The sequence below is a fragment of the Schistocerca americana genome, chromosome 7 (genome assembly GCF_021461395.2).
Source record: "Schistocerca americana isolate TAMUIC-IGC-003095 chromosome 7, iqSchAmer2.1, whole genome shotgun sequence".
Classification (NCBI taxonomy): Eukaryota; Metazoa; Arthropoda; class Insecta; order Orthoptera; family Acrididae; genus Schistocerca; species Schistocerca americana.
The window spans coordinates 148,909,015-148,933,846 of NC_060125.1; the positions used below are offsets into that span (position 1 = coordinate 148,909,015).

At 42.6% G+C, this 24,832-nt stretch overlaps 1 protein-coding gene across 1 annotated transcript in view; it reads right to left on the reverse strand.

Annotated features, from left to right (window-relative positions):
- The window catches only part of LOC124622807 (semaphorin-2A-like), a 447,972-nt gene that overhangs the window by 55,572 nt on the left and 367,568 nt on the right, over window positions 1-24,832 (reverse strand). The window contains exons 9-10 of the mRNA XM_047148597.1: window positions 21,505-21,681; window positions 9,930-10,054 (exon numbers count right to left, since the gene is read on the reverse strand). Of these exons, the coding sequence (XP_047004553.1) occupies window positions 9,930-10,054; window positions 21,505-21,681 (302 nt within the window). The remainder of the gene's footprint in view (window positions 1-9,929; window positions 10,055-21,504; window positions 21,682-24,832) is intronic.

Consider the following 24,832-nt stretch of genomic DNA (forward strand, 5'->3'; position numbering starts at 1 on the left):
GAATTGAAAAAATTTCCAGGCTGTCGTACTTATGATCCGTAAGTTAGTATACGTACTGCGATCTCTTTGCAACATGTTCAATCGTCACTGCTGCCGAATATGTGATGATTAAGTTTGATAGCCAATTACTTGATGCGGGTGGAAATGTATGCTTCAGATGCTCATCGCGAATGAACTTTCCCACTAGCTTTGCGTCTTCTACAGATATGTCTTTCACTTAGAAGATATGACGCTGTAGGCCTTTGACCGACTCACCGTTACTGCAGTGAGGATCCCTACAAACGATTAATATGCTGCTTAGCTATTGCCAATGTGTATTCATACCTTTTCTATGGATGCCAAGCTATCGTTGTGGAATTGTACCACTCGTATTCACAATCACCTTAAACCAAAATTTCACCGAATTTAAATAAAACATAAGTAAAATCAGTACTCTTCGCGGCACGCTGCTACATTATTTTCGTCTTTATCCCTGCACGCTCACCTTCAGACTGCCTAGACATTGCTTTGCGTCACGCCGTTTTAGAGCCTGGTCTCTCTTTTACCGTCGTTTCACGTTTTCGACAACGTACCCAGTGCGTGATCGCGACGCGATAAGTGTAGCCCAGTTGATTTTATACTATATCATACAATATTACGGCTGCCATAAACCTTATTATTCGACTATCTCCCAATACATCAATACCATTATTCAGATTTGGTGTGTTGGAGCAGATTGCTCTTCCATATAGCGTTTTGGTGTGTTAGTGAGTTCAGTTATTGACAGGTGCATTTTTTACGCAAGTTGTATCTGTCGCCAGTCCGCAGAAGAAAGAGTTGTCAATTTTTCTGTCGCACCACGAGTTCTTCATTTTGTTGAATTTGTAAAAGACACCGTCAGTTTAAACTCAGTACTCGAGTGGAAATTGAGGTCATGGGAAAATGAGACGCGACAGTTAGAGCATAGCGGAAACAGCAGTAGAGCCCATAACAAGAAACTAGCACTTCATTAGATCTGATAATACAAGAACACCCCTCATTACATTGGTATTTTTCTTTTTGTAGTCACTGAATATGATAAACCATTGCAATTATTAACCCTTTGTGACGAGGTGTAATTTAGTGCTAGTGTATAGTGAAGAATAAAGCAAGTTTACTGTAGATACGTAACACACTTTAACGAGTGTCAACGGATAAAATTCATTTTTGTTGTAAGTTACTTTTTCGAGACGGATGTCACGAGCAACATTGCAAGTATAGGAAGCATCCGCTTTAATTCAACACGCATCTTTTAATGCAGAACAGGGCGAGTTGATTTTCACGAGATCGCTGTTTACGGTTTGTAAATTGATTCTTACGTACGATATTTGTATTTTTCAGAAAGATTTCTATAAACGAACTTAAATCGTGTTCCGCAATTCAACAGAAATACGTCTTTAATTATATACATCTCTCCGACAGCACATCTCGAAAACGGGAATGATTCGTGCTTTTTCTAATAGTTTCTAAGGGCTGGTTGCTGCTGCTACCTACGAAAAACTTTACCAAGAAGGGAGAAAGTTTTATTATGTAATCTATGTAGACTGTAACAGATCTCTCATTGCTTCCAATTAACTTTTCAGTGTTGAGCGATATTATGTTATTTTGTATATCGCGATAGCCGGCCGAAGTGGCCGTGCGGTTAAAGGCGCTGCAGTCTGGAACCGCAAGACCGCTACGGTCGCAGGTTCGAATCCTGCCTCGGGCATGGATGTTTGTGATGTCCTTAGGTTAGTTAGGTTTAACTAGTTCTAAGTTCTAGGGGACTAATGACCTCAGCAGTTGAGTCCCATAGTGCTCAGAGCCATTTGAACCATTTGTATATCGCGATAGCTTATCTCGAAATTAGGCAGATATTCTTACGAAGATGGAACCGCGAAGAGGATATCCGTTCTCCTTGCACTCACTGTATCTCCGTTCTTGTTCGTAAACTTAGTTTCAATCGGGACGGACCTCTCTTCTGATTAGGCTAGTGGCTGAATTCAGAGGCAGGAGATTGAACTCAATACGTTATTTTTAACTGCTCAAAATCATAGTGTGCAAAGTAACTCCAAGCGTATCCCAATACAGTTGTCGAAGCGCCGGTCGTAAAAAACATATGATGGATATCATAGAAAACGCATTGTTCGTGAATGATTATCTAGTACAAAGACACAACGTTTGAGGCTCAATGTTTGATGTGAGGACTATTTAGCAGTTCCCCTCTCCCGATCTCTTCTTTAAAAACTACATTTCAATATACGAACATCGTAATTTGTCTCTCAGGCAAAGCTGTATATCAAGGGTTAATTTGGATAAACTGCATCAGCCGATTCATTCAGTGTACTCTTCGTGGGTAACTGATAGAGTAGCGAACTTCATATCCACTAAGGATGTCTCGTTGTCACCGTTATAGTTATTGTCCGTGTGTCTGCGGCTTCAACATTACTTTTTTTAAACAGTTAAATTTCGTGTAGATTTTGTAATTGTTACGAAGGTGACCACTATAATGTTCCAAGTGTTTACTTTATGAATGATGGATGTCATCTTATTAATTATCCAAGCGAAATAAGCAAAGACTTACATACACGTATACAACGCAATCACTCATACGTGGGAGCCAGTCGTAACTGATAAATCAATGGAATGGTCGCGAATTCTGATCATACTATCTCGAGCTCCACAAAACATAACATTCCTGTGTTTACATCCGAGCTTTTAAAGATCAAATTAACTGAAGTGACTGCTCCTGTTTCACGCTTGCCCGCGCGCTATGCGCTTTCGCTATAACTCGGCCATGTCCTCCGATATTCGTTATATTGATCTAATTCGTTTGCTGTTTTTATCATTTTAATTTTTAATGAATGAAGTTACAAAGCGTTAACATGAATACAGACTTCAGCAGTGTTGGATTAATAGGTCAAACATTAATATTATTACTGGACGTTATGCTAGCTCTGATACGGGAGTTTCTCCGATTTGCTATCGATCAACGACAAAGCAGAACACAGTCATAGCTTTTCCACACTCTTGATCCAAGTCCACGACCATCTGTCGTTTGTAGAGTGGGTAACCTGTCTCTCTAACGACTCGCAAAGCTACAACAGCGTTTCTAGGTTGGTGGGTTGGTTGATTTGGAGGAGCGGACAGAACAGCAAGGTCATCGTTCCCATTGGATTAGGGAAGGATAGCGAAGTAAGTCGGCCGTGGCCTTTCAAAGGAAACGTACAAGAAATCATGATCTTCAATGTGTCATACACGACACAAATGGCAGTTGACATAAACAAGTACACGGAGAGACTATATACTTTTTGATTACAGAAGTGGCCAAACATCACTACAGCAAGAAAAAGAATTAAAATATCTAGGAGGATAAGCCCAGAGAAGACTAGAGTGGGATGATCGTATAAAAGTAAATTTAATACTTATATTCGCTGGAAGATTTCTTAGAAAATGTAACTGCTCCATGAATGAGATAATTTAAGAAACCTAAATGAATGAATTGTTGTGGATAGCTCATCAGTCTTGAAGGCTTAGGTCTGCTAGACAGGGCTAATGGAGTAGAGATCGAGGATAAAAACAAAGGCTACACGTTTCGCCTCCTCGTTGTTGCTCATGCAGCTGCAGTGGCAGACAGTGGAAAAGAGGCCTACTCTCAGAATTCCGAGAGCGTAACAGAGCGAACGGGCGTAGTCGTAGCCAACCGGAATGTCATTTGGATGAACGCCGGCTGTAGCACCCATACAGTCGTCCAGATCCTTTTTCGTAAAATCACATAAGAGTTTTGACACACCTCCTTGGAGGAGAGCAAATAGCTTGCGTTTCAGCCTATTTGTGGTTCGGTGAAAGGCAGGGTTAGCAGGCTCCTGTTGAGATGTAACATACTGTCAATCTTCACACTCTCGCTAAAATACAAAAAAATGAATCTTGCGAAAGATAATATAGGTGTTATAAGCCTAAGTATTAAAATATCGTTATTTTGTAAAGTATTCGGTCGGGAAGTTCGTGCACACAATATAACAACTCTACATTAAATGTAAGAGATGTCTGCAACTACGTTATTTCGGATGAATCGGCATCGCAATGTGGACATAAAACAGAATTCATCGACACCTCATCTAACATTCTGCGTGGTGTATGTTGTTCTAAGTCGTGTCTCCCTATCACTTTCGCGCAACGACGCTCTGAGCGCGTTTATTAGGGAATTGACTTGTTTGAACCTGGGCCCTGTTGCTGACAAGGAGACGCCAGACTACCCATGACATGTAGAGTTCAGAAGAGTTCAGTGAGACTAGCGATGATATAACCAAATACTTAATGATTTCAGCGTCAGCTCTACTGCACTCCCTGTAAAAGAATCTTAATACTAACTAAATTTAGTGGAAGGGATTCAAGGCTTTCCTATTTTTAGTTAGCTGGTAAAATAACGTCGAGAAAGCAGTTAAATTTACCATTGAAAATTTTATTCTACTCACAAAACATTGTTTATAAATTTCACTATTGATAAAAGGAAATATTTTAATACAGGATGATAAAAACCAAATGCGTTCAACAAAAATGTGAACTAATATTCCCTGAGTGGGTTTCCAAGTTCTACAATGGATCGCAGGATGACTTATGCCATATCACATCTATAATCTAGGTTTAAATTAAGTTTCACAAAAGAGAAAACTATCAAAATGGTCTACAGTGACTCCCAATTACCTTTAATTGCTTATCTAACTTGTCGTAAATTACAGTGGCTGATGTGGGTTCTCAATAATTATATAACAGAAAAATCATCGTGTTTCAGATTTTAACTTACATAGCAAATGTGAATACCATGAGCTTCAATTGACGATCGACACTAGTATTACGTAAAAAGGGGATGTAACAGATGAGACTTCTGCAGTACTGAGTGAAGCCGTATGCACTCAAAAATGTGGCATCGCGTGCGTTCATTACCTTGTTGGTGTTCATCAGGGGGCGGCGGCCGGCGCAGCTCCATACAGCTCGCCGTCTCGGAAGCAACTCTCTCCTAACTTCTCCTTACTACAATTTACCGAAGTTGGTTTTTTTTAAAAAAAAGAACTATCTGGCTGTGTTTTCATCTGACCAATCAGGGTCTCAATGTTAACCTTAAGCTCCACCTACAAAAATTCTGTCTATCCAATGAGAAACGTTATACTTTACGTGGTGAGGCAATTTTTTTAAAGTTTGCAACGTAACAGAGACGCGAAAAAGTCTCACGCTAAAACTTGCAGCTGGTGTGGCCCTTTTAGTGATATCGTAAGATCTATACTGTTCTTCTGGAGGGCTCTAGCTTTTAACATGGGCTGGGGGTGGTCCTGGTGGTTAGCTGGCGACGTGGGTGTCCGTCCCTTATCGTAGGGCCTAGCTTAACACGGTTCTGCTCGCGGCTTCTGTTCTCGTTTCTCCCCTCGGAACTGCGTCTGTCTCACGGTGGGAAGGTATGACATGCATTTAGGCATTCTTGTGTTAGTCTGTGGTATTCCATTTGCTCACTCGTTACTCGTATTACTTTGGTTAATTTAATGTCACGATTTATTCGGAGCTATGTGATATACTACTGGATTTGCTTATCATGTCAGGGTTTTCATGGAAGGTGTTGGATTTGTCTGACACCTTACACTCAGTCATCGAAAAGGGTAACGATTATTGGGATATTGTTATTATAGAATCTATACACATTTAAGTATCAGGTAACACAATCAAGGAAGAGGCGATATGCAGGTGAGCACAGCGTGGAAGCCGGTCACATCGAGAGAGAATAAACTGGGTGCGGCATGTACTGGATGAAACATTGTTGATGGAGTGGGCACCAGTGACATGGCAGCCGGTACCATGGCCGCCGCGCTGAGTAGCCGTGCGGTCTAGGGCGCCTTTCCACGGTTCGCGCGGCTACCCTGTCGGAGGCTCGAGTTCTCCCTCGGGCATGGGTGTGCGTGCTGTCCTCAGCGTAAAGTTAGATTAAGTAGTGCATAAGCCTGGGGACCAATGATCTCAGCAGTTTGGACCCATAGGAACTTACCACCACCACCACCACCATGGCTACACAACACTGAAGCCAGAACCGATACGGCAGTCTGTTACCACTCGACGTTGGCCCACGTAACACTCAGCCAAAAGCTCGCGTATACACTGATGAGGCAGAACATTGCGTCCACAGTCCATAGAAAAACTGAATGGCGCTTTGCGAAGTCGCGGGAAAGCGTCACCGTAACCTGAAGGGGTATGTAAGCGGAGCATGGGGAATCATGCTAGAGGGCATTGGGGCCGGAAATGGGGAAATCGGATGACATGAGCGACTCTGACAAATAGCATGGCTAGGTGCCTGGAAACGAGCATGCCGTACCCGTCAAAACTCGTCGGATGTTTGCGTGCCACGGTCGTGAGAGTGCACGGAAAATGTGTGAAGGTAAGAGAAACCACGAGGAGCCGACGAGGCGTTAGACTTCCACAACGCAGAATGTTGAGATCGGAGACTTGTGCGCTCTGTAAAGCAGGATAGGGGACAATCAATGGAAGATCTGACGACAGAGCGTTTAGAACACACCGTGCAGTGGGAACTGTTAAAGTTGGGGCTCCGCAATCCTCGACCCCTAAGTGTCCAATGCTGACCCAAAGAAATCATCACTTACAACTGCAGTGAGCACGATATCATCGAAATTGGATCATGGATCACAGGAAAAGTGTCACCTGTTCGCATTATATCACATCAAGTAGATGGTCAAATCTGGATACGCGGTCATCTAATTGAACGTGTGTGCACTGCGCCACGGACGGAGACTGGTGGGGGCAGTATTATGATATAAGTGACATTCACCTGGTCTTCCGTGAGACGTTTAGTAGAAATCAACGGTACCACGACAGCTGTGAACTACGTGAACGTTATTGCGAACCATCTGCTTCCCTTCATGCTTGAGCCGGACGCGGTGGCGGAACGGTTCTACGCGCCGCAGTCCCGCGCGACTGCTACGGTCGCAGGTTTGAGTCCTGCTTCGGGCATGGATGTGTGTGATATCCTTAGTTTTAAGTAGTTCTAAGTTCCAGGGGACTGATGACCTCAGATGTTAAGCCATTTTGAGCCCTTCATGCTTGATACCTTTCCTGACAGCTACAGCATCTTCCACATGATAAATGTCGGTTTCACAAGGCCATAATCGTGTTACAGTGGCTTGAGGAACGTAACAGTGAATCCTATTTGGTGTCTTGGATCCCAAATTCACCTGATCTGAAGTCGATGGGACACTCCTGGGACACTATTGATCGCCAGATCCTCGCTCACTACCCATCTCATCTGATCTGATCTGATCTTAGCATAGACATCTGATGCTACATACTTCCTGAAGCCTACCAAGCACTTGTAAGCTTCATACCACGCAGAATCGCTCCTATATTGCATTCCATCGTGTACCATCGCTATTAACTCTTTTTAAAATCTGCTCGATTTGCTCTGCTTGGTCTGCGAATGTTAGTCAAAATGTTTTCATGTAACTCGCTCTCCATCTTTTCATCTACGTTTCAACCCTTCCCCAGCCCCCCCCCCCCTCCCCACCCCACTCCCTCTCGCTCTCTGTGCGCGAGTGTGTGTGTGTGGCTCAAAATGGCTCTGAGCACTATGGGACTCAACATCTATGGTCATCAGTCCCCTAGAACTTAGAACTACTGAAACCTAACTAACCTAAGGACAGCACACAACACCCAGTCATCACGAGGCAGAGAAAATCCCTGACCCCGCCGGAATGTGTGTGTGTGTGTGTGTGTGTGTGTGTGTGTATGTTACATTGATGGAAATCACCAGTACTTTTTACGTAGAGCTGGTTTTAGTAATAACGGTTTCAAGAAATTAGTGATTTAGATGGAAATGGATTCTTCTGTTTGATCATTCTGTCTACTTCTCTGATGTACTAGTGGGCTACAAAGTACAATTCCAGCATGTATTGCCTGTAATTGTCACATACATATCACATTATTCAGTGGCATCCGAATTTGCAAAGTTTCAACAGCGCACAACGGTGACCTATGCAGTTAATCTTAATTCATATAAGTTCGACTTGCGAGTATCACAAATTCTCGAGCTTTCAATAGTGAATGTTTTGGAGCAGACAATATGTCGTAGTCTACATTAAATGTATTTAGCACGTTACGCGTTTCAAGGTAATCAAAAAATCTAAGAAGTAAAACTAGTTAAGTGAGACTTAAATTCCGCTTCTCACTATCACAAGCCAGTTCTCTTAAAACAGCAGCCACTCATTTTTTGTTTTTTGACAGCATACAGCACGTTCGGGAAATGCCAGCTCAGCACAGAGATCCGTATTAAGTTGTATTAGTTGACGAATACCCTTAATATCTTACCGTTGGTAAAAGTGTTCTTGTCGTCAATGCGAGAGACAAGAAGGACATCCGACCACTTTCTATCGCTAACATTTCCAAATGCACCAGTTTAGATGCTGTCATCGGAAAGTCGCAGGATAAATGTGACGGAAAAGAAGAATCCCATTCCATCGGAATTTTTAACTCGAGCTAAGCATTACAGACTAGCGTAAGATTTTCAGCGAAATCGTAACAGCCCCAACATCAGTATCCTCTGCAGCATTATCGCGGAAGCTGCATTACCCTTACACAATAACATCACCAAATTAATATCGTCCATTTTAATGAATCATAAAATCCCTCATTTTTAATAGGGTTTAATACGTACTTACTTAAAAGTTCCATGAAGTCAGTACCTATGTGAGTCAAGAGAATTACTTACCTATCTTCAGCCCGCCATGGCTGGGAAGATAAAACAACAAAGAGAGAAAAATGTTGAAATTGCAGAGAGATTGCATATGGGGAGTAAATTCTTGTACCGTCCTTCAAACCAACCAAATACTTGCCTTTGCGAACGAAGCTTGGTTCTGCATCACCAAACATTTACCACTCCTTAATCATCATTGAACGCCATTCACTTAGCCTTGTCAACCACATTCGCCTTTTGTCACCAACACAGTTTCTCCACCATCTGGTTAAATTCCAACCATCCTACACGTCTTGTACATTTGAAAATCAAACTCAGTTGCCTCCTAAAATGATCCCAACGCCGTGTCGTTGCTACTACTCGGCAACGTAGCTCCTACCTCCACTCTCCTTTCCCCATCAGCTTCTGTCCACCACCAATCCAGTGCCAGTTCAACTTCCACAATTATGAGCTAACAACTGCGCTCCTACCATCTACTGCGGCTCAGACTTACCGCTCCCACTTTACCAAGTCTCCTGTATCCACCGCAGCCTTGATTGGCAACATCCTACTCATCACCTATACCTGTTCAAACTCTCACCTCCTTTTGCATTCTCCGATACCGGACAACTACGAAACCCTAGTCACAGTGTCCCATCAGTCTTATATTTTTTTCCCAGCATTCTCCTTTCTCACTCCTACCATACTTAGAGGGAACTCATCACCATGCAAAACAATATACGTCACCGTCAACCAAAAGAAGTATTGTCAGATATATCACAGCGTCAGCCACACCATCGTAATTGGAATTTTATACAGAAATCCATTAAAGGAAATCACCCTTTTTTGTTGTTAATACTCATTGTAAGAGTTTTACTCATATCTTGATATGTATTAGGATGAAGAGCATCAATATGGTTGCTGCCAGCAGGCACGATAGCACGCACGCTCCCCTCCCCCCTTAATGAGGAACACAAGTATATGAGATGATCGGTAAAGGAAAGACAGCTTTTTAAAGTCGCATAAACACCTGAAGATGACGAGCATCTGCAGTTGCTACATTGACATCTAACTTTAAGACCAATGATTACTAAAGGAAGTGCAAAACGTTTTGTTTATAGGCTGGATGTGAAATTTACAAATCAGTTAAATTTGAATGACGCACAAGCAGTAATTGCAGGAGGATCGATAGATAATACAATGCCCTTACCTGCCTGGAGATCTCCATGGCGCGGATTGGCTCCGACGGAGTGACATCGAAGACATCAAGTTCCCTCGACATCGGGCGCCCATCTCTGTCGGTCCACTGAACCACTTTGTGCACTTGACCAGTGTCTGCAACAAGAAAACAAAAGCTGTCAGTATGCGCTAATCTGGAAGATATGACTACCATAGCAATGAAAGACTAGTCGTTATCACTATAGAAGTATAAATGCTGCTCCTGTCTCTACCACGTATCTGAGTAAGAACAAAATTAAGTTTTCCGCACGAATACCGGCACGTAAATCTACAGAGGATGATGACAGGATGCGATTTAGGTCTAGACGAACAAACGTCGCAATATCACGTGACTACATTTTTTTCTGGCAGTTATTCCTTATAAGCTTTTACAGACCGATGCAAAGCTCTTCAGATTAGTTTGAGTCTTTTGGGTGGATTTCGTAGAGGTGAATGTTTATTCCGACATTGTGTGGATTAAATTGGTGCGTTATGGATCGTTAACACTGAAACATCCCCTTAGTAAAATTTATAAATGATTGTGCTGGTAAACCTCTTACGTTATTTGATTTTCAAACATATGTGCAAAACTGAATGTACTGACATTTCTCTCTTTACTTATTCTGATCATCACTAAACTGACACACAATATTTTTTAGCGCAACGCATTCTGACTTTCACTAATCCCTACAAAAGAATGGCCCTGACTAACAATAACTTATGTCTTTCATGAATCACTTACAAAAATCTTCGTTACTCGAACTACTGCAATACAGCGAGCGCCAATACTGCCAGCTAAATAAAAAGATTCTAACTACTGAAGGCACTAACTACTGATAGGCATACTTAGCAAATGAAATATTTTGATAGAGAACAAACAATGTATTTACCTTAATAGTGTTCAAAAGTCATAATATATCAGTTCATGATATCCAGCATTACAAATTTACTCTTTCTGATGGATACACGTCCATATCGTCCGCTCTCAAAATTCTGCCCTCTCTCTCCCCACATCCACCACTGCTGGCGGCTCACCTCCAACTGCACAACGCTACGCGCTGTTCACATCCAACTGCCCAACACTACAATAGCGAATATTCCAACAATGCCAACCAGCCACAGACTGCACACATCACTGTCAGTGATTTTCATACAGAGTGCTACGTGACGTTTCCAACATAAAACCCTAAACAGCCTACTTGCAGCACCTGGACCTTAGGGTGAGCTTTGGGAGAATAGCTGGCTCTTGGAGGCATTCATTTGAGGTAATGTAGGTTACACTCTAATTAGCAGTCATTGAAGTGAAACTTATAGCCGTTGGAAACTTTACCACTTCCGTAGGTTTGACCAGCGAAGCTCAGTTCAGTAACGGGTCCCGGTACATTTTTCAGAGCACTTACGAGAAGTTCTACAGTGAAATTCCTACCACTGAACAGGGTGTACGTTGGCAAGAATTATCCTGACTGGTTGAAACTGTATCGGGACTCAAATATGTATACGACATAAACTCACTGGCAAAACTGCGACTACTCAGTATCTCTTACTTTATTCTGCTTACTGACATTTGGTACAGTGACACATCGCAGTAGTCTCGGCTGCCAATAACTCTATTCCATTCTTCACCTTGTTCGAGCAGCACACATAGCAGAAAGGAAACTGCTTAGAATCAGCTTGATTTGACAATAAATTGCCCACTGTTTAGCGGAACATACGCTGAAATAAACTTTCGGGGTGGTTCAAGTCAGTTAACGAGACGGCACTCGGTAACTTACAGATGCTTTTATGGAATAAGGCACTAGTAAGACGACGCAGTTAGCCACTCAATGAGGAGTTTTCCGGCGGCTCTCAGATACGAGACTATTAGCTATGAAATTCAAACACAATTTCTCGTCCCAATTCCACACACACTTATCTTCCCACATTTATTGGATTTGAGAGAGGTTTATCAACCGCTTAATTACTTACAATTTGCCACAGTCACCGACAGTGCCTTTATTTGAAAACATACGCAGAATAGCCTCGTGCCTTTTAAAACTGCGGTATCCGGATACAACGCAGGCTTCCACAGTTTCCCCACCTCCTTTCAACACTTTGGGCTCGCAAGCCTGCACAAAGCACAGGAGTGACGTAGCACTGTTTCCTGTGAAACGCTGCTAATGAGGTGCGCGCTGAACACGAAGCGCTACCAACACCTTTGCGTCACAACACAGCCGCGACTCGATCTCAACCACCAGAAACGCAGTGACGTCAGAGGAACAGAGTCACGTGATACTTCCACGGACCGTTTGCTACCGCAGACCTCTGGAGTATTGCTGTACCAGTAATACGGGCAAGAGGCTGTGGCTTCGGAGTTGTTCGACTGCGGTCAAGCTATTGACAGGTTTCATGATATGCGGTCTCCAACCAGTACCAGCAATACGATATGCAAATTTTAACGTAGTTGAGTAAGAAAGACGAAAATTTAATGGTCATGGGGGACTGGAATTCGATAGTAGGATAAGGAGAAGAAGGAAAGTGGCAGGTGAATATGGAACTGGGGGTAAGGAATGAAAGAGGAAGCTAGTAAATGGAGCAGGTGAAAAGTAATACAAAAAAATTTGAAAAATGAGATCGACAGGAAGCGCAAAATTGCTAAGCAAGCGATAGCTAGGGGACAAATGCAAGGATGTAGAGGCATATATCGCTAGGGGTAAGACATGTACCGCCTACAGGAAAATTAAAGAGACCTTTGGAGATAAGATAACCACCTGTATGAAAATCAAGAGCTCAGAAGGAAAACCAGTCCTAAGCAAAGAAGTCAAAGCAGGAAGGTGAAAGGCGTATATAGAGGCTCTATACAAGTACGTTGTACTTGCGGGCAATAGTACGGAAATGAAAGAGGACGTGGATGAAGATGAATTGGGAGATATGATACTGCGTGAAGAATTTGACGGAGCATTGAAAAACCTAAGCCGAAACAAGGCTCCAGGAGCAGACAACATTCCATTGTAATTACTGATAGCCTTGGGAGAGCCAGCCATGACAAAATTCTACCGGTTGGTGAACAAGATGTGTGAGACAGGCGAAATAGCCTCAGACTTCAAGAAGAATATAATAATACCAATTTCAAAGAAAGCAGGTGCTGACAGGTGTGAAAATTATCGAACTATCAGATTAATAAGTCACGGTTGCAAAATACTGATACAAATTCGTTACAGAGGAATGTGAAAACTGGTAGAAGCCAACCTCGGAGAAGATCAGTTTGGATTCCATAGAAATGTTGGAACAAGCAAGACAATTCAGACCCTACAATTTATCGTAGAAGATAGACTAAGGAAAGGAAAACCTACGTTTCTAGCACTTGTAGACTTAGAGAAAGCTTTTGGCTAAGTTGACTGGATTACTCTCCTTCAAATTCTGAAGGTGGCAGCTCTAAAATACAGGGAGCGAAATGCTATTTACAATTTGTACAGAAACCAGATGGCAGTTACAAGAGTAGAAGAGTTGAGGGGCATGAAAGACAAGCAATGGTTGAGAAGGTGGTGAAATAGGGTTGTAGCCTATCCCCGATGTTATTCAGTCTGTATGTTGAGCAAGCAGTAAAGGAAACAAAAGAAAAATTTGGAGTAGGAATTGAAATCCATGGAGAAGAAATAAAAACTGGAGATTTTCCGAATACGTTGTAATTCTGTCAGAGACAGCAAAGGATGTGGAAAAGCAGTTGAACGGAATTGACAGTTTCTTGAAAGGAGGATATAAGATGAAGATCAACAAAAGCAAAAAGAGGATAACAGATTGTCGAATTAAATCAAGAAATTCTGAGGGAATAAGATTAGGAAATGAGACGCTTAAAGTAGTAGATTAGTTTTACTGTTTGGAGAGCAAAATAACTAATGATGATCGAAGTAGAGAGGATACAAAATATAGACTGGCTATCTTCAGGAAAGCGTTTCTGAAGAAGCGAAATTTGTTAAAATTGAGTGTAGATGTAAGTGTCAGAAATTCTTTTCAGAAAGTATTTGTATGGAGTGTAGCCATGTATGGATGTGAAGTATGGATGGTAAATAGTTTACACAAGAAGTGAATAGAAGCTTTCGAAATGTGTTGTCACAGAAGAATGCTGAAGATTAGATGGGTAGATCACGTAACTAATGAGGAAGTACTGAATAGACCTGGGGATAAGAAGAAATTGTGAAACAACTTGACTAGCTGAAGGGATCGGTTAGTTGGACATGTTCTGATTTATCAAGGGATCACCAATTTAGTAGTGGAGGGAAGCGTGGAGGGTAAAAATCGTAGAGGGAGACCAAGAGTTGAATATAAACAGATTCAGAAGGAGGTAGGTTGCATTAGTTACTCAGAGATGAAGAAGATTGCACAGGATAGAGTAACATGGAGAGTTACATCAAACCAGAATCTGGACTGAAGACCACAACAAAAACAGGTAAGAAATTGTCACAGAGAGATCTCACAGGGGTTTGGATTCAAAACAGCTTCAAGTGATTACCCAAGTCATCAATCATGTGACTGCTTTCATGCGGCCCTCTAAGAATTCCTTTCTTGTACCAAACTCTTCATATCAGAGTAGCACTTGCCCCTTACGTCCTCATTTCATTATTGGACGTAACCCAATCTCTGGCTTCCCCTACGGTTTTTATCCACTACAGCTCTCTCTAACACCATGGAGGTTATCGCCTTATCTCTTAACACATGTCTTGTCATCCTGTCCATTCTAATTTTCGGTATTTCCATAAGTACCTTTCTTCTAAGATTCAGCAGAGAACCTCTTCATCCCTTATCTTATCAGTCCGCGCAATTTTCAAGTTCTTACTACAGCACATGTCAAACGCTTCGATTCTCTTATTTTCTTTCACGATTCACTACCATGCAACGCTGACCTCAAAAAGTACTTAGAGTTTACGTAAATACTGCATCTTCTGTAGCTGATTAGGGAGAAACTAGACCTCCTGTGCAGTGCTAGATCGTATACCTATACCTGCAGCATACCTGAAGCTATAAAACTTTTAACAAAATAGTTGTTGAAATCGTCTATGAAATGATTTAGATTGTAGCTGCTAGCAAGTGAAGGCTTCGAGCTGCCAAAATGACGTCATTCACGGTCTGTGTAATGCAACATTTACTTCTCGTCAGCTTCCATACCTATATCAACGACGTAATGATTTGAAATTTAGTGAATCAACGGTTTATCCGAAACAAATGCCGCTGTAACTTTATAAAAATGTAATGTTTATTTGGTTTTGGAAAAATGCTTTCCACACTTTAAGTATATTTCAAATATGTGTATAGATTTGAAGATACAGATATACAGGAAATAATGCGTGTTTGTAAGTTGTTAGTTTATTCATTCCCACAGGAAACTTACTTCACCTTCGAAATTAACTAATTACATAGCAGTAGTTTCGTCTTCATATTAACTATATTATTTTATCGTTTGCCAGTTTCTTTCATTTATAAGCGGATGTCATCTGAAATCTTTACAAATCCCGTTCCATTTCAGAAAATGTAGACGTTGAAGAGCGTTATTTTGCGACCGTATAGTTATCACATACATAATGTTTTGTACAAGTTACTTACAATGTTAGGTGATTCTCGCAGATTCATAATAAATGAAAAGGAATGTATTAGTAGTTGCGAATAAGGACAGTACTGCTTCGTAATTCGGAGTCACACAGATACTGCAACATCGTGTAATAAATGACAGTTCTGTGGTATAGGATGATTTTTGGCTGAAAAATTGCCATGATGTACGTGACGTACAAACACACATATTCATTAATTAGTCATTCTACATTTCTCACTTCAGTGAGTTTGCAGGCACTACTATTGTTTCGCTAACACTTTAGATACAAATCAGCCTAATAATCTAAGAAATAGCGTGCGTCGACTGGGAAACATAACAGGCTCCTTCGGTCATCGAACTACCAGTTTTGTTTCCAGAGCGCGAATAGAAGTATTGAGCTAAGCTGCCCAGTGTTAATTACAGCGAAAATACGACAGGAAACACTGTTGTTTTTGTATTACTGAGGATGGAAGCGACAGAATGAAGGTTGTAAAATTCAGTACTCGCAATAGAAACGCCGAAAGTGTCACCTCATTGAATGGTCCATTGCTCTCATTTTTATAGTCCCTCCTAAGGTTCTGCAGAGCAATGGAAGCTGTAGACAGACACTGCAGTTACAGGCAAAACAGGATATGTCAAAACAGGTTGTCCCCTTGCGCGTCTTGGAATCGTGTGGAAAGCTGGATCTCAGAAGAAAAAGAAATGATAAATTGTCCAGAGTTGTACTTTTACGTAGACTTGTTGTGTCCTCTTAACGTGTGGACGTTGCGAGCTGCCACTGTTAACTGGATAAACATCCTCCTTAAGGCCATCAATTTGCTACTGACACTGCGATGATACTCCACTGATGTCACCGCCAAGACGAGCCAATTGGTCTCTCCACTTTGATAGACAAACATGACCTTTCTGAGCACTTTATTGATTATGCCCCTGATTGTATCAAATCCTTAGATGTGTTTCCACTGATTGAACGTCATTGCTGGAGAAGGAAAAACCAGGGCTCTAATGACCGTGCAGTTGCGCAGCCTGAACTCAAGGAACAAGAATAACTTCTTTCCCCTCGAAATAACAGTTCGGCAGCCACGAGTGAATCTCTACACTAAGATTCAAATTTTGGCGAATACATTAAAACAGCAGTGTAATGGGTCTCATTTATGTCGTTAATTCCTAAAAAAGTATAAAATGAAGTTTAAGTTAGAGATAGTTACGTTGGTTGGTACACTGCAGCACAGTTGAAGTTGAAAAGGAAACCCGGCTGAGTTTCACTTGTAAAGAGTATAAGTTTGAAGTTAGAATATTGATTGCTCTGTTACTGATGAATGAAGTAACTTTAGGCTTTGATATTACGAATGCCCGCTAAGCTGTAATAGACTTGCGTAGAGGAGAGGTAATGATACGTACTGAAGGAATCTCCGTGAAACTGAGTATAGAAGGTTGTAATTTTAAGGATTAGACAGGAATGAGGTGCCTAAAATTTCTAGCTCGTTCTGAGCTGCAACTTGAATCAGACTCAGGTTTTAATTTTGTGAGTATACCAGGTGTTTTGATGTCTGAACATGGACGAGGTGACTATTTGCTGGTATTGTTGGAGAACGTGTTGACAATGTTGACGACACAGTCTCCAGGAGACCTTTGAGGGACTGGCGTTTCTTACATTGCTCCTTTGTGTGAATTTATAACCTGTTACTGTGGTCGCTTCTCGGTCGTGTATTTCATGACTATTCGGGAATTTGTTGCGCTGAAATGTGTGGTGCGGTTATAAACTCCTGCAGTGGAAATTCTTCGTAAATTCCAGATTTTGCGTACCATGTGGCTAGTAAGCCCCAAATACTTTATCTGATCAGATAGGGAATATGAAGCGAGAATCCGTGTGGTTTCACGGGATAAGAAGCTTACTCATATGGTATCGAAAGTTGTAGTAACTAGAGTCAGTTCTGGGGTGTTTAAAAATTTAGCTTAATTGTGGAAAAACAAGAGCTTCACGAAAAGTGCGCGTAGAGTGTGACGGAATCAGAAGAGTAGCCTCATAGTTTTATCTTTACATCATGTATCGTGTAATTTCTGTTGCGAATTCAATTTTTTAAATACACAATCAAAGTACAAGAAGAGTTAGTGAGATTTGATTAGAGATCTTCTCTGATGTTGAATGCTTTGTCTTGACGAAAGCAATGTGTAAAATGCGACAAACATGTGTGCATTAAGTCTGAAGCAATTTCGAGCATAAATGTTACTGCATGTGTATTATGAAGTCGTATTTTCCACATGTATTTTATTAACCTGTACTACAGATTTGTTTTGCAGTTGTTCATCAAGTGTCACCTGTGTCCGCATCTTGGATTTATCTTTTTATTAAAACAGAGTTTATGTCTCAAAATCAAACTATTATATTCTGGGAGTTAGCACCGGATGATTCACGCTATAAGATGAGAAAGTTTTGGTAACCACGTGGTTTTAGTAACTGGGTAGGAAGACTACCTGCTCGAAAAATAAACGCTCTGCAAATTGTTATGGAGTTAGAAACTTACGGCATATAACGGGAAAGCTCCAACTTCATTTTTTGCTCGGTGTTTAATGACCTTGAACCAGATGGAACTTTTAATGCTGGTTTTGCTTCTGTGGGAATGCCACATTTGTGACTTCGAAAATAGGGAATTTTTGTGTGCGCCAACATATATTTCGACTTAGATCTAAAGAGAACCGGCGGATATCCAGAAGAATTTAAAAAACTTCAATAAAGACATGGAACATTGTGAGAGTAGCTTGGAAGAGGGCATGGACTTTCTGTGTTTTAAATGGGTAAAATTTTGAGTGGCGAAGTGGGCGTTTAACAGTGCCTTAGAAGTTTATATGACGTTTGTGTGTGTGTGTGTGTGTGTGTGTGAGTGAGTGAGTGAGTGTGTACTCCTAGTCCTGGGCGAACTGCAACATAATCCTTAGAGCGCGGAAGCGCTGTAAACGTATGGATATGAAAAGGCGACGCACAGACCAGCGCTTTGAGGGGTCTTGGTGCTCTGTTCCTATTTCAGCGAGGGATGTGGGGTAAAATCTTTTCGTTTAGCGCCGGTCAGCGGCCATTTGTATAGCCATTCGAATATCTGTCTTACCTTAGGTATGGTAGAGTATATTAAGTAAGATTCGACAGATGTACCAGAGATGGCACCCAGGAAACTTGTGCAAATCCAGCAACTCCTTTTGCAAAAGATTTTAACTGGCTGAAATTAATTCTCGCCTAATGGCACCATTTTTTAAGATCACCGATCTCCTTTTATATGAAAAACCTGTCACCCTTAAGTGGAGTGAGTCTCATGGCTCAAATTTGATCCACCGAAGTATCGGACACAGGTCTGAAATAAGTTTTGACCGTTTGGAAAAATCTTGTTTCGTTTGGTTTTCACTTGTCGAAAACACGTTATCTCTAAGTTTTCTACACTTATTGCACTAAGGTACATTGAAGCGCTAAACAAACTGGTATAGGCATGCGTATACAGAGATAAGTAAACAGGCAGAATACGGCGCTGCGGTCGGCAACGCCCATGTAAGACAATAAGTTCAAAAATGGTTCAAATGGCTCTGAGCACTATGGGACTTAACTGCTGTGGTCATCAGTCCCCTAGAACTTAGAACTATTTAAACCTAACTAACCTAAGGACAGCACACACATCCATGCCCGAGGCAGGATTCGAACATGCGACCGCAGCGGTCACGCGGTTCCAGACTCTTGCGCCTAGAACCGCACGGCCACTACGGCCGGCAAGACAATAAGTGTCTGGAGCAGTTGTTAGATCGGTTACCGCCGCTACAATGGCAGGTTTCCAAGATTTAAATGAATTTGAACGTGCTGTTGTAGTGAGGTAGCGATGAAGTGTGGATTTTCACGTATCACCATTTCACGCGTGTACGGTATCAGGAATATGGTAAAACATCAGTTCTCCGACATGGCTGCGGCCGGAAAAAGATTCTGCAAGTACGACGACTCAAGAGAATCGTTCAATGTGACAGAAGTGCAACCCTTCGGCACATTTCCGTAGATTTCAATACTGAGTCATAAGAAAGTGTTATCGTGCGAACCATTCGACGAAACATCATCGATATGGGCTTTCGTAGCCGAAGGCCCACTCTTGTAGTCTTGATGACTTCACGACACATAACTTTACGCCTCGCCTGGGATCGTCATCATCGACATTGCACTTTTGATGACTAGAAACATGTTGCCTGGTCAGACGAGTGTCGTTTCAAATTGTATCGAGCGGGTGGATGTGTACGGATATAGAGACAATATCATGAACCCATGGACCCTGCATGTCAGCAGGGGACTGTTCAAGCTGGTGGATGTTCTGTAATGGTGTGGGGTGTGTGCAGTTGGAGTGATATGAGACCCATGATACGTCTAGATACCTCTATATACCTCTGATGAGTGACATGTATGTAAGACTCCTATCTGATCACCTGCATCCATTCATGCCCATTGCGCATTCCGACGCACTTGAGCAATTCCAGCAGGACAATATGAGACCCCATACATCCAGAATTGCTACGGAGTCTCTCCAGGAAGACTCTTCTGTGTTTAAAAACCTCCGCTGGCCACCAAACTCCTCAGACATGAATATTAATGGGCATATCTTGAATGTCTTGTAACGTGCTGTTCAGAAGAGATCTCTATTCCGTCGTAATTTTCCGGATTTATTGACAGCCCTGCAGGATTCACCTTGTCAGTTCACTTCAGCATTAGTCGAGTCCACTCCACGTCCTGTTGCGGCACTTCTGCGCCCTTGCTTTGGCCCTGCACGATATTAGGCAGGTGTACCTGCTCTTTCAGTGCAGATAGATGGATGAAGACCACAGGAACTTTTTTTATCCACTAGACGTTATTTGTTGTCGAGATACGATGGTTTAAAGTAGAGCTAGGTGTAGCACTCAAAATTCATTTTTTAGTAATTTATGGCCATCCTGTCGTTTTGTGAAAGTTTTATCTGTTGCCATGGTATGATCAACTGTATTCGAAAGACAAAACCTATACCAGATCAGTCGTCGCCGGAGTCAACAAAAATTTATATCGGTTTCCAAGCTTTGGCATTCTAATGTCCACATTACAGTGGAGTAAAAGTTGGGAGTATGTCAAATTGTTTTGATTTAAATATCTTTGAAGCTGCCAGATATGTCGATAAGTTAGCTTCCATTCTTTACATCCCTGACTCTGCCCAGGACATACTCGCTTTTTTGTGCTGTGATAGGATCATTTGTCATTCTGGTTAGAATGTTCTTAGGGAGTCTTACACAGCAGTGGTAGAATTCATATTCAATCTTGTCGAATGGATCCACACCTATCTCCGCAAGATTCCATACGGTGTATGGTGGAGGGAAGTTTGAACCACTACTAGTCATTTACTTTCCCACTCCATTCGAAATGGGCTGAGGGGGAAAAACTGGATACGAGTGTATACCTCAGTACGAGTTTTAATTTGTTTAAGCTTGTTTTCACGGTCCTTACGCGAAATGTATGTCGGCGGCAGTAGACTCGCTTGGTAGTCAGCTACAAATGCCGGTTTCCAAAATTTTCTCAATAGCGTTTCTGGAAATGAATGTCTTCCCTACAGGGATTCCCCTTTGATAGTGTTGAGCATTTTTGTAATAGTTGCTTGTTGATCGAACCATCCAGCGACAGATCTACCAGCACACTCTGAATTGCTTCGATGCCTTCCTTTAATCCGAGCTCATGAAGATCCCAGACTCGAGCAATAGTTAAGAACAGGTCGTAAATGTTTTTGGTCCGTGGCCTGCTTTATACATGTGCTACACTTTCCAAGAAATCTCGCAATAAACCAAAGTCGACCATTGGCCTTCCCCTCCACCAACATACCGTGCTCGTTACGCCTATATATTTAACATAGGTGTCTATGTCAAGCAGCAAGTTCGCACATTAATCGATTGTTCTTCGTCCTCATCTGCATTAACTTACAATTTATACATGGTGAGGAAGCTGCCATTCTTGAGCCCGTGCTGTACTCACTGGATCCAATGTAGTAGACGGTGAAGTCCTTGTGGGTGCCCACGAGGTCGACCTTGAGCCGGTGCACGGCCAGCTTGGTGAAGACGACGTCGCCGCGGTAGAAGACTGGCCGGCCGCCCTCGTGGGCCACCGACTCGTCCATCAGCGGGTGCGACCGGATGAAGTTGAGCACCACGTCTGCGAACAGGTTCAGTTCTGTAAAGCGGGCAGTGTACCACGCCAGAGAAACTTGCCTGTTCGACAGTTAAATTCATACAAGTTTTCACAACGTTATTTTTGCCACTGTAGCCAATGTTTGATGTCTTTATTGCAGTGGGAGTATAGCAACGTATTATTCCACATCCAAATACAACCACCGTCATAATTCCAGTTTGGTGGAATAATTATTTCACAATCATTTTCGTCACACATAATATAGAACTAACAGGAAAAGGAAGGACATATCTTTTAATATTGGAGTACTGGATATATTCAGACCTTATAAATATCACACAAATATATATCTCCTGCTAAGAAGAACAAAAAGCGGTTTTCCTGTAACGTATGGCTCAATAACTATCTGAAAGCTGATATATTGGACTCGAAACCGAATAATTTCCTTTCGCCTTTAGAGCAGTTATAAGGGCTACCAGAAAGTTTCTACTTGGTGGCGTTGCTGCAACGTACGAGGATTGTTTTTTAAGTAAGTACCGTTTAGAAATTAAAGAAAGACCTGCTAAGATATCTCAACAATTTTATTTTTACACGAAAGACTGTACCTTAATCCACGCACTGACGCCATTACAGTCAGATTCTTCCCTGTTTACATTGTGTACTGAGTGTTTAAGATGCCTCCGATAATCGTGAGTCCCGCCGACTGTGAAGTACGGGCTGTTATAAGATTTCTTAGTGCCAAAGGTCTAAAAGCGATCGATATTCATCGTGAGATCTATGCAGCTTACGGAGAAAACATTATGAATGATGGAATGGTAAGAAAGTGGGTGAGAGCATTTAAAGATGGCCGCACAAATGTGCATGACGAACAACGGAGTGGGCGTCCTTCAGTCGTTAAAGAAAGTTTGGTGCAGGAAGTGGACAATAAGGTGAGAGAAAACAGACGCTTTACGATTTCCTACTTGCGGGATGACTTTCCTAATGTTTCTCGTAGTGTTTTGTATGGCATTGTGACCGAGCACTTGAATTATCGAAAATTGTGCGCACGTTGGGTACCGAAAATGTTAACGGATGCGCACAAAACCAAACGTTTAGATAGTGTATTGACTTTCCTTGAGCTGCACCACAACGACGGTGATGATTTCTTAAGCCAAATTGTTATGGGTGATGGAATACGGGTGGCCTACGTCACACCAGAATCAAAGCAACAGTCCATGGAAGTTGAGCAAGGGCATCGTTTTGCTGTGGCGAATCAGACCAAAGATCTCATCACATCTTTTCGATGGGAAACTCCGTACAGCCCCGATCTTGCGCCCCGTGACTACCATCTGTTCCTGCACTTGAAGAAACACCTGAGCGGTCAGCGTCTTCAAGACGATGACGAAGTCAAAACATTGGTGATGCAGTGGTTAACAAGTCAGACGGCAGACTTCTACGAGGAGGGTATTCAAAAACTGGTACAACGTTATGACAAGTGCCACAATATTGAAATTATGTAGAAAAGTAGATTAAGGTATAGGGTTTCATGCAAATATAAAATTATTGAGCTATCTTAGCACGTCTTATTTTTAATTTCAAAACGGTACTTACTTAACAAACACGCCTCGTATATGCAACGTAGCGCGTCTTCGGTGCGCGTATATAAGCACTGACATGTAGCCAAGGGATTAGTGTGCCATTTTTGATTGTCCGACGAGTGCCCAGTAAATGCGAAAACGTGAACTACTGCGACGGTATTACCAACTGCGTCGAAACAGAACAAACGTACTCTTATTGTTTTCTTGGATGCCGAAGGACAAACACTGGTAGACATTTATTGGAAAAGGAAGAAAATGTGGGCGGCAGCATGTCTGTTGAAAAGTATCGTTGTGGAATGGTGCACCAAGATCTATGCTGCTGATGCTCACGCTGTTCTTTGATTACTGGGCCACGCTGCTTATTGATTTCAAGAAACCTGGTGTCTCCATGACTGGGGAACGGTACTGTGAAACGGTAGAGAAATTATGGTGTGTAGTTAAGGCGAAACTGCGACGGGGTGCTGCTGCTACATGATAACGCACGTCCCTATGTCACTAATGTCTCACGCAGATGTTACACCAACTCAACTGGGAGACACTCGAGCATCCGCCCTGTAGTCCTGATTTCTCCAGTGCCAATATCACGCCTTCCATGCCTTGAAAAATGCCTTGAAGGATCGGCGATTCCTGTCAGATGACGACGTGCAGCAGGCAGTTACGTATTTCTTCACGCAGCAGGACATGCCGTTTTACGAAACGCGTACCTTCAACCTGCTGCGTCAGTGGGATAACTGGATCACTGCTCAGGGCGATTTTGTCTGATTGAAATACCATTTTTGGACTGTGCGGCCATCGAATGGAAACTTTTTGATAGTTCCTAGTGCTTCTTATTTAGTAAATGCAGTCTTTCCGGAAGGATTAGAATCTGCAGCCTTTTTATAGCATTTAACCAGAGTTACTTTTGTAGCGCACCACCGTTTAGGATAGGGAAAGTTAGTTTTGTGCGATATTCGGAACACGAGTTACAGCCAGGTGGGGGCCAGTTGCAGTAAGTTACGCTGACCAGCGGTTACGAAGTGAAATGGAGGCCACATGGCCGTCGAACCGCTGAAAAGAGTAAATGCAGCGGTTTGCATGGCGCAAGCTATAGGCAGAAGGGGCCCCTTGGCGCAACCAGGGTGTGGTGCGTACGTGACGCGAAGCGATGCGTTAGCGAAACTGAGGCGCACAGCCGAGTATAAATAGGTGTCGCTTTCTAACGAGATTCATTCAAGTGTGGCGGTTCTCTTGGACGGCGGGGCGTATCACACTACCGGCGACACACGGCAGCAGATGGCGCGCCAGTGTCCCAGTTCATGGCGGGTCACTGGTTCGAACCTCTGAGGCGAATGCGGGGGATTCAAGTGTGGCATCTCTTCTGGACTGCGGCGCGTGCCACTCCGCCAGGCTACACGCAGCAAAAGATGGAGCGACAGCGTCCCAGTCCACGGCGGGTCGTTGGTTCGACTCTCTGAGGCCGACGCAAGGTCTGCAGCCAGCCAGGGCGGGCCACTCTTCGGCTCACTACCGCGGGCAGTCGTCTCGGCTTCCGACACACGCCGGGAACTTTCCCATGGCGCGGGCCGCAGATTCGGAGTCCGGATCGCGAGCAGTCGTTG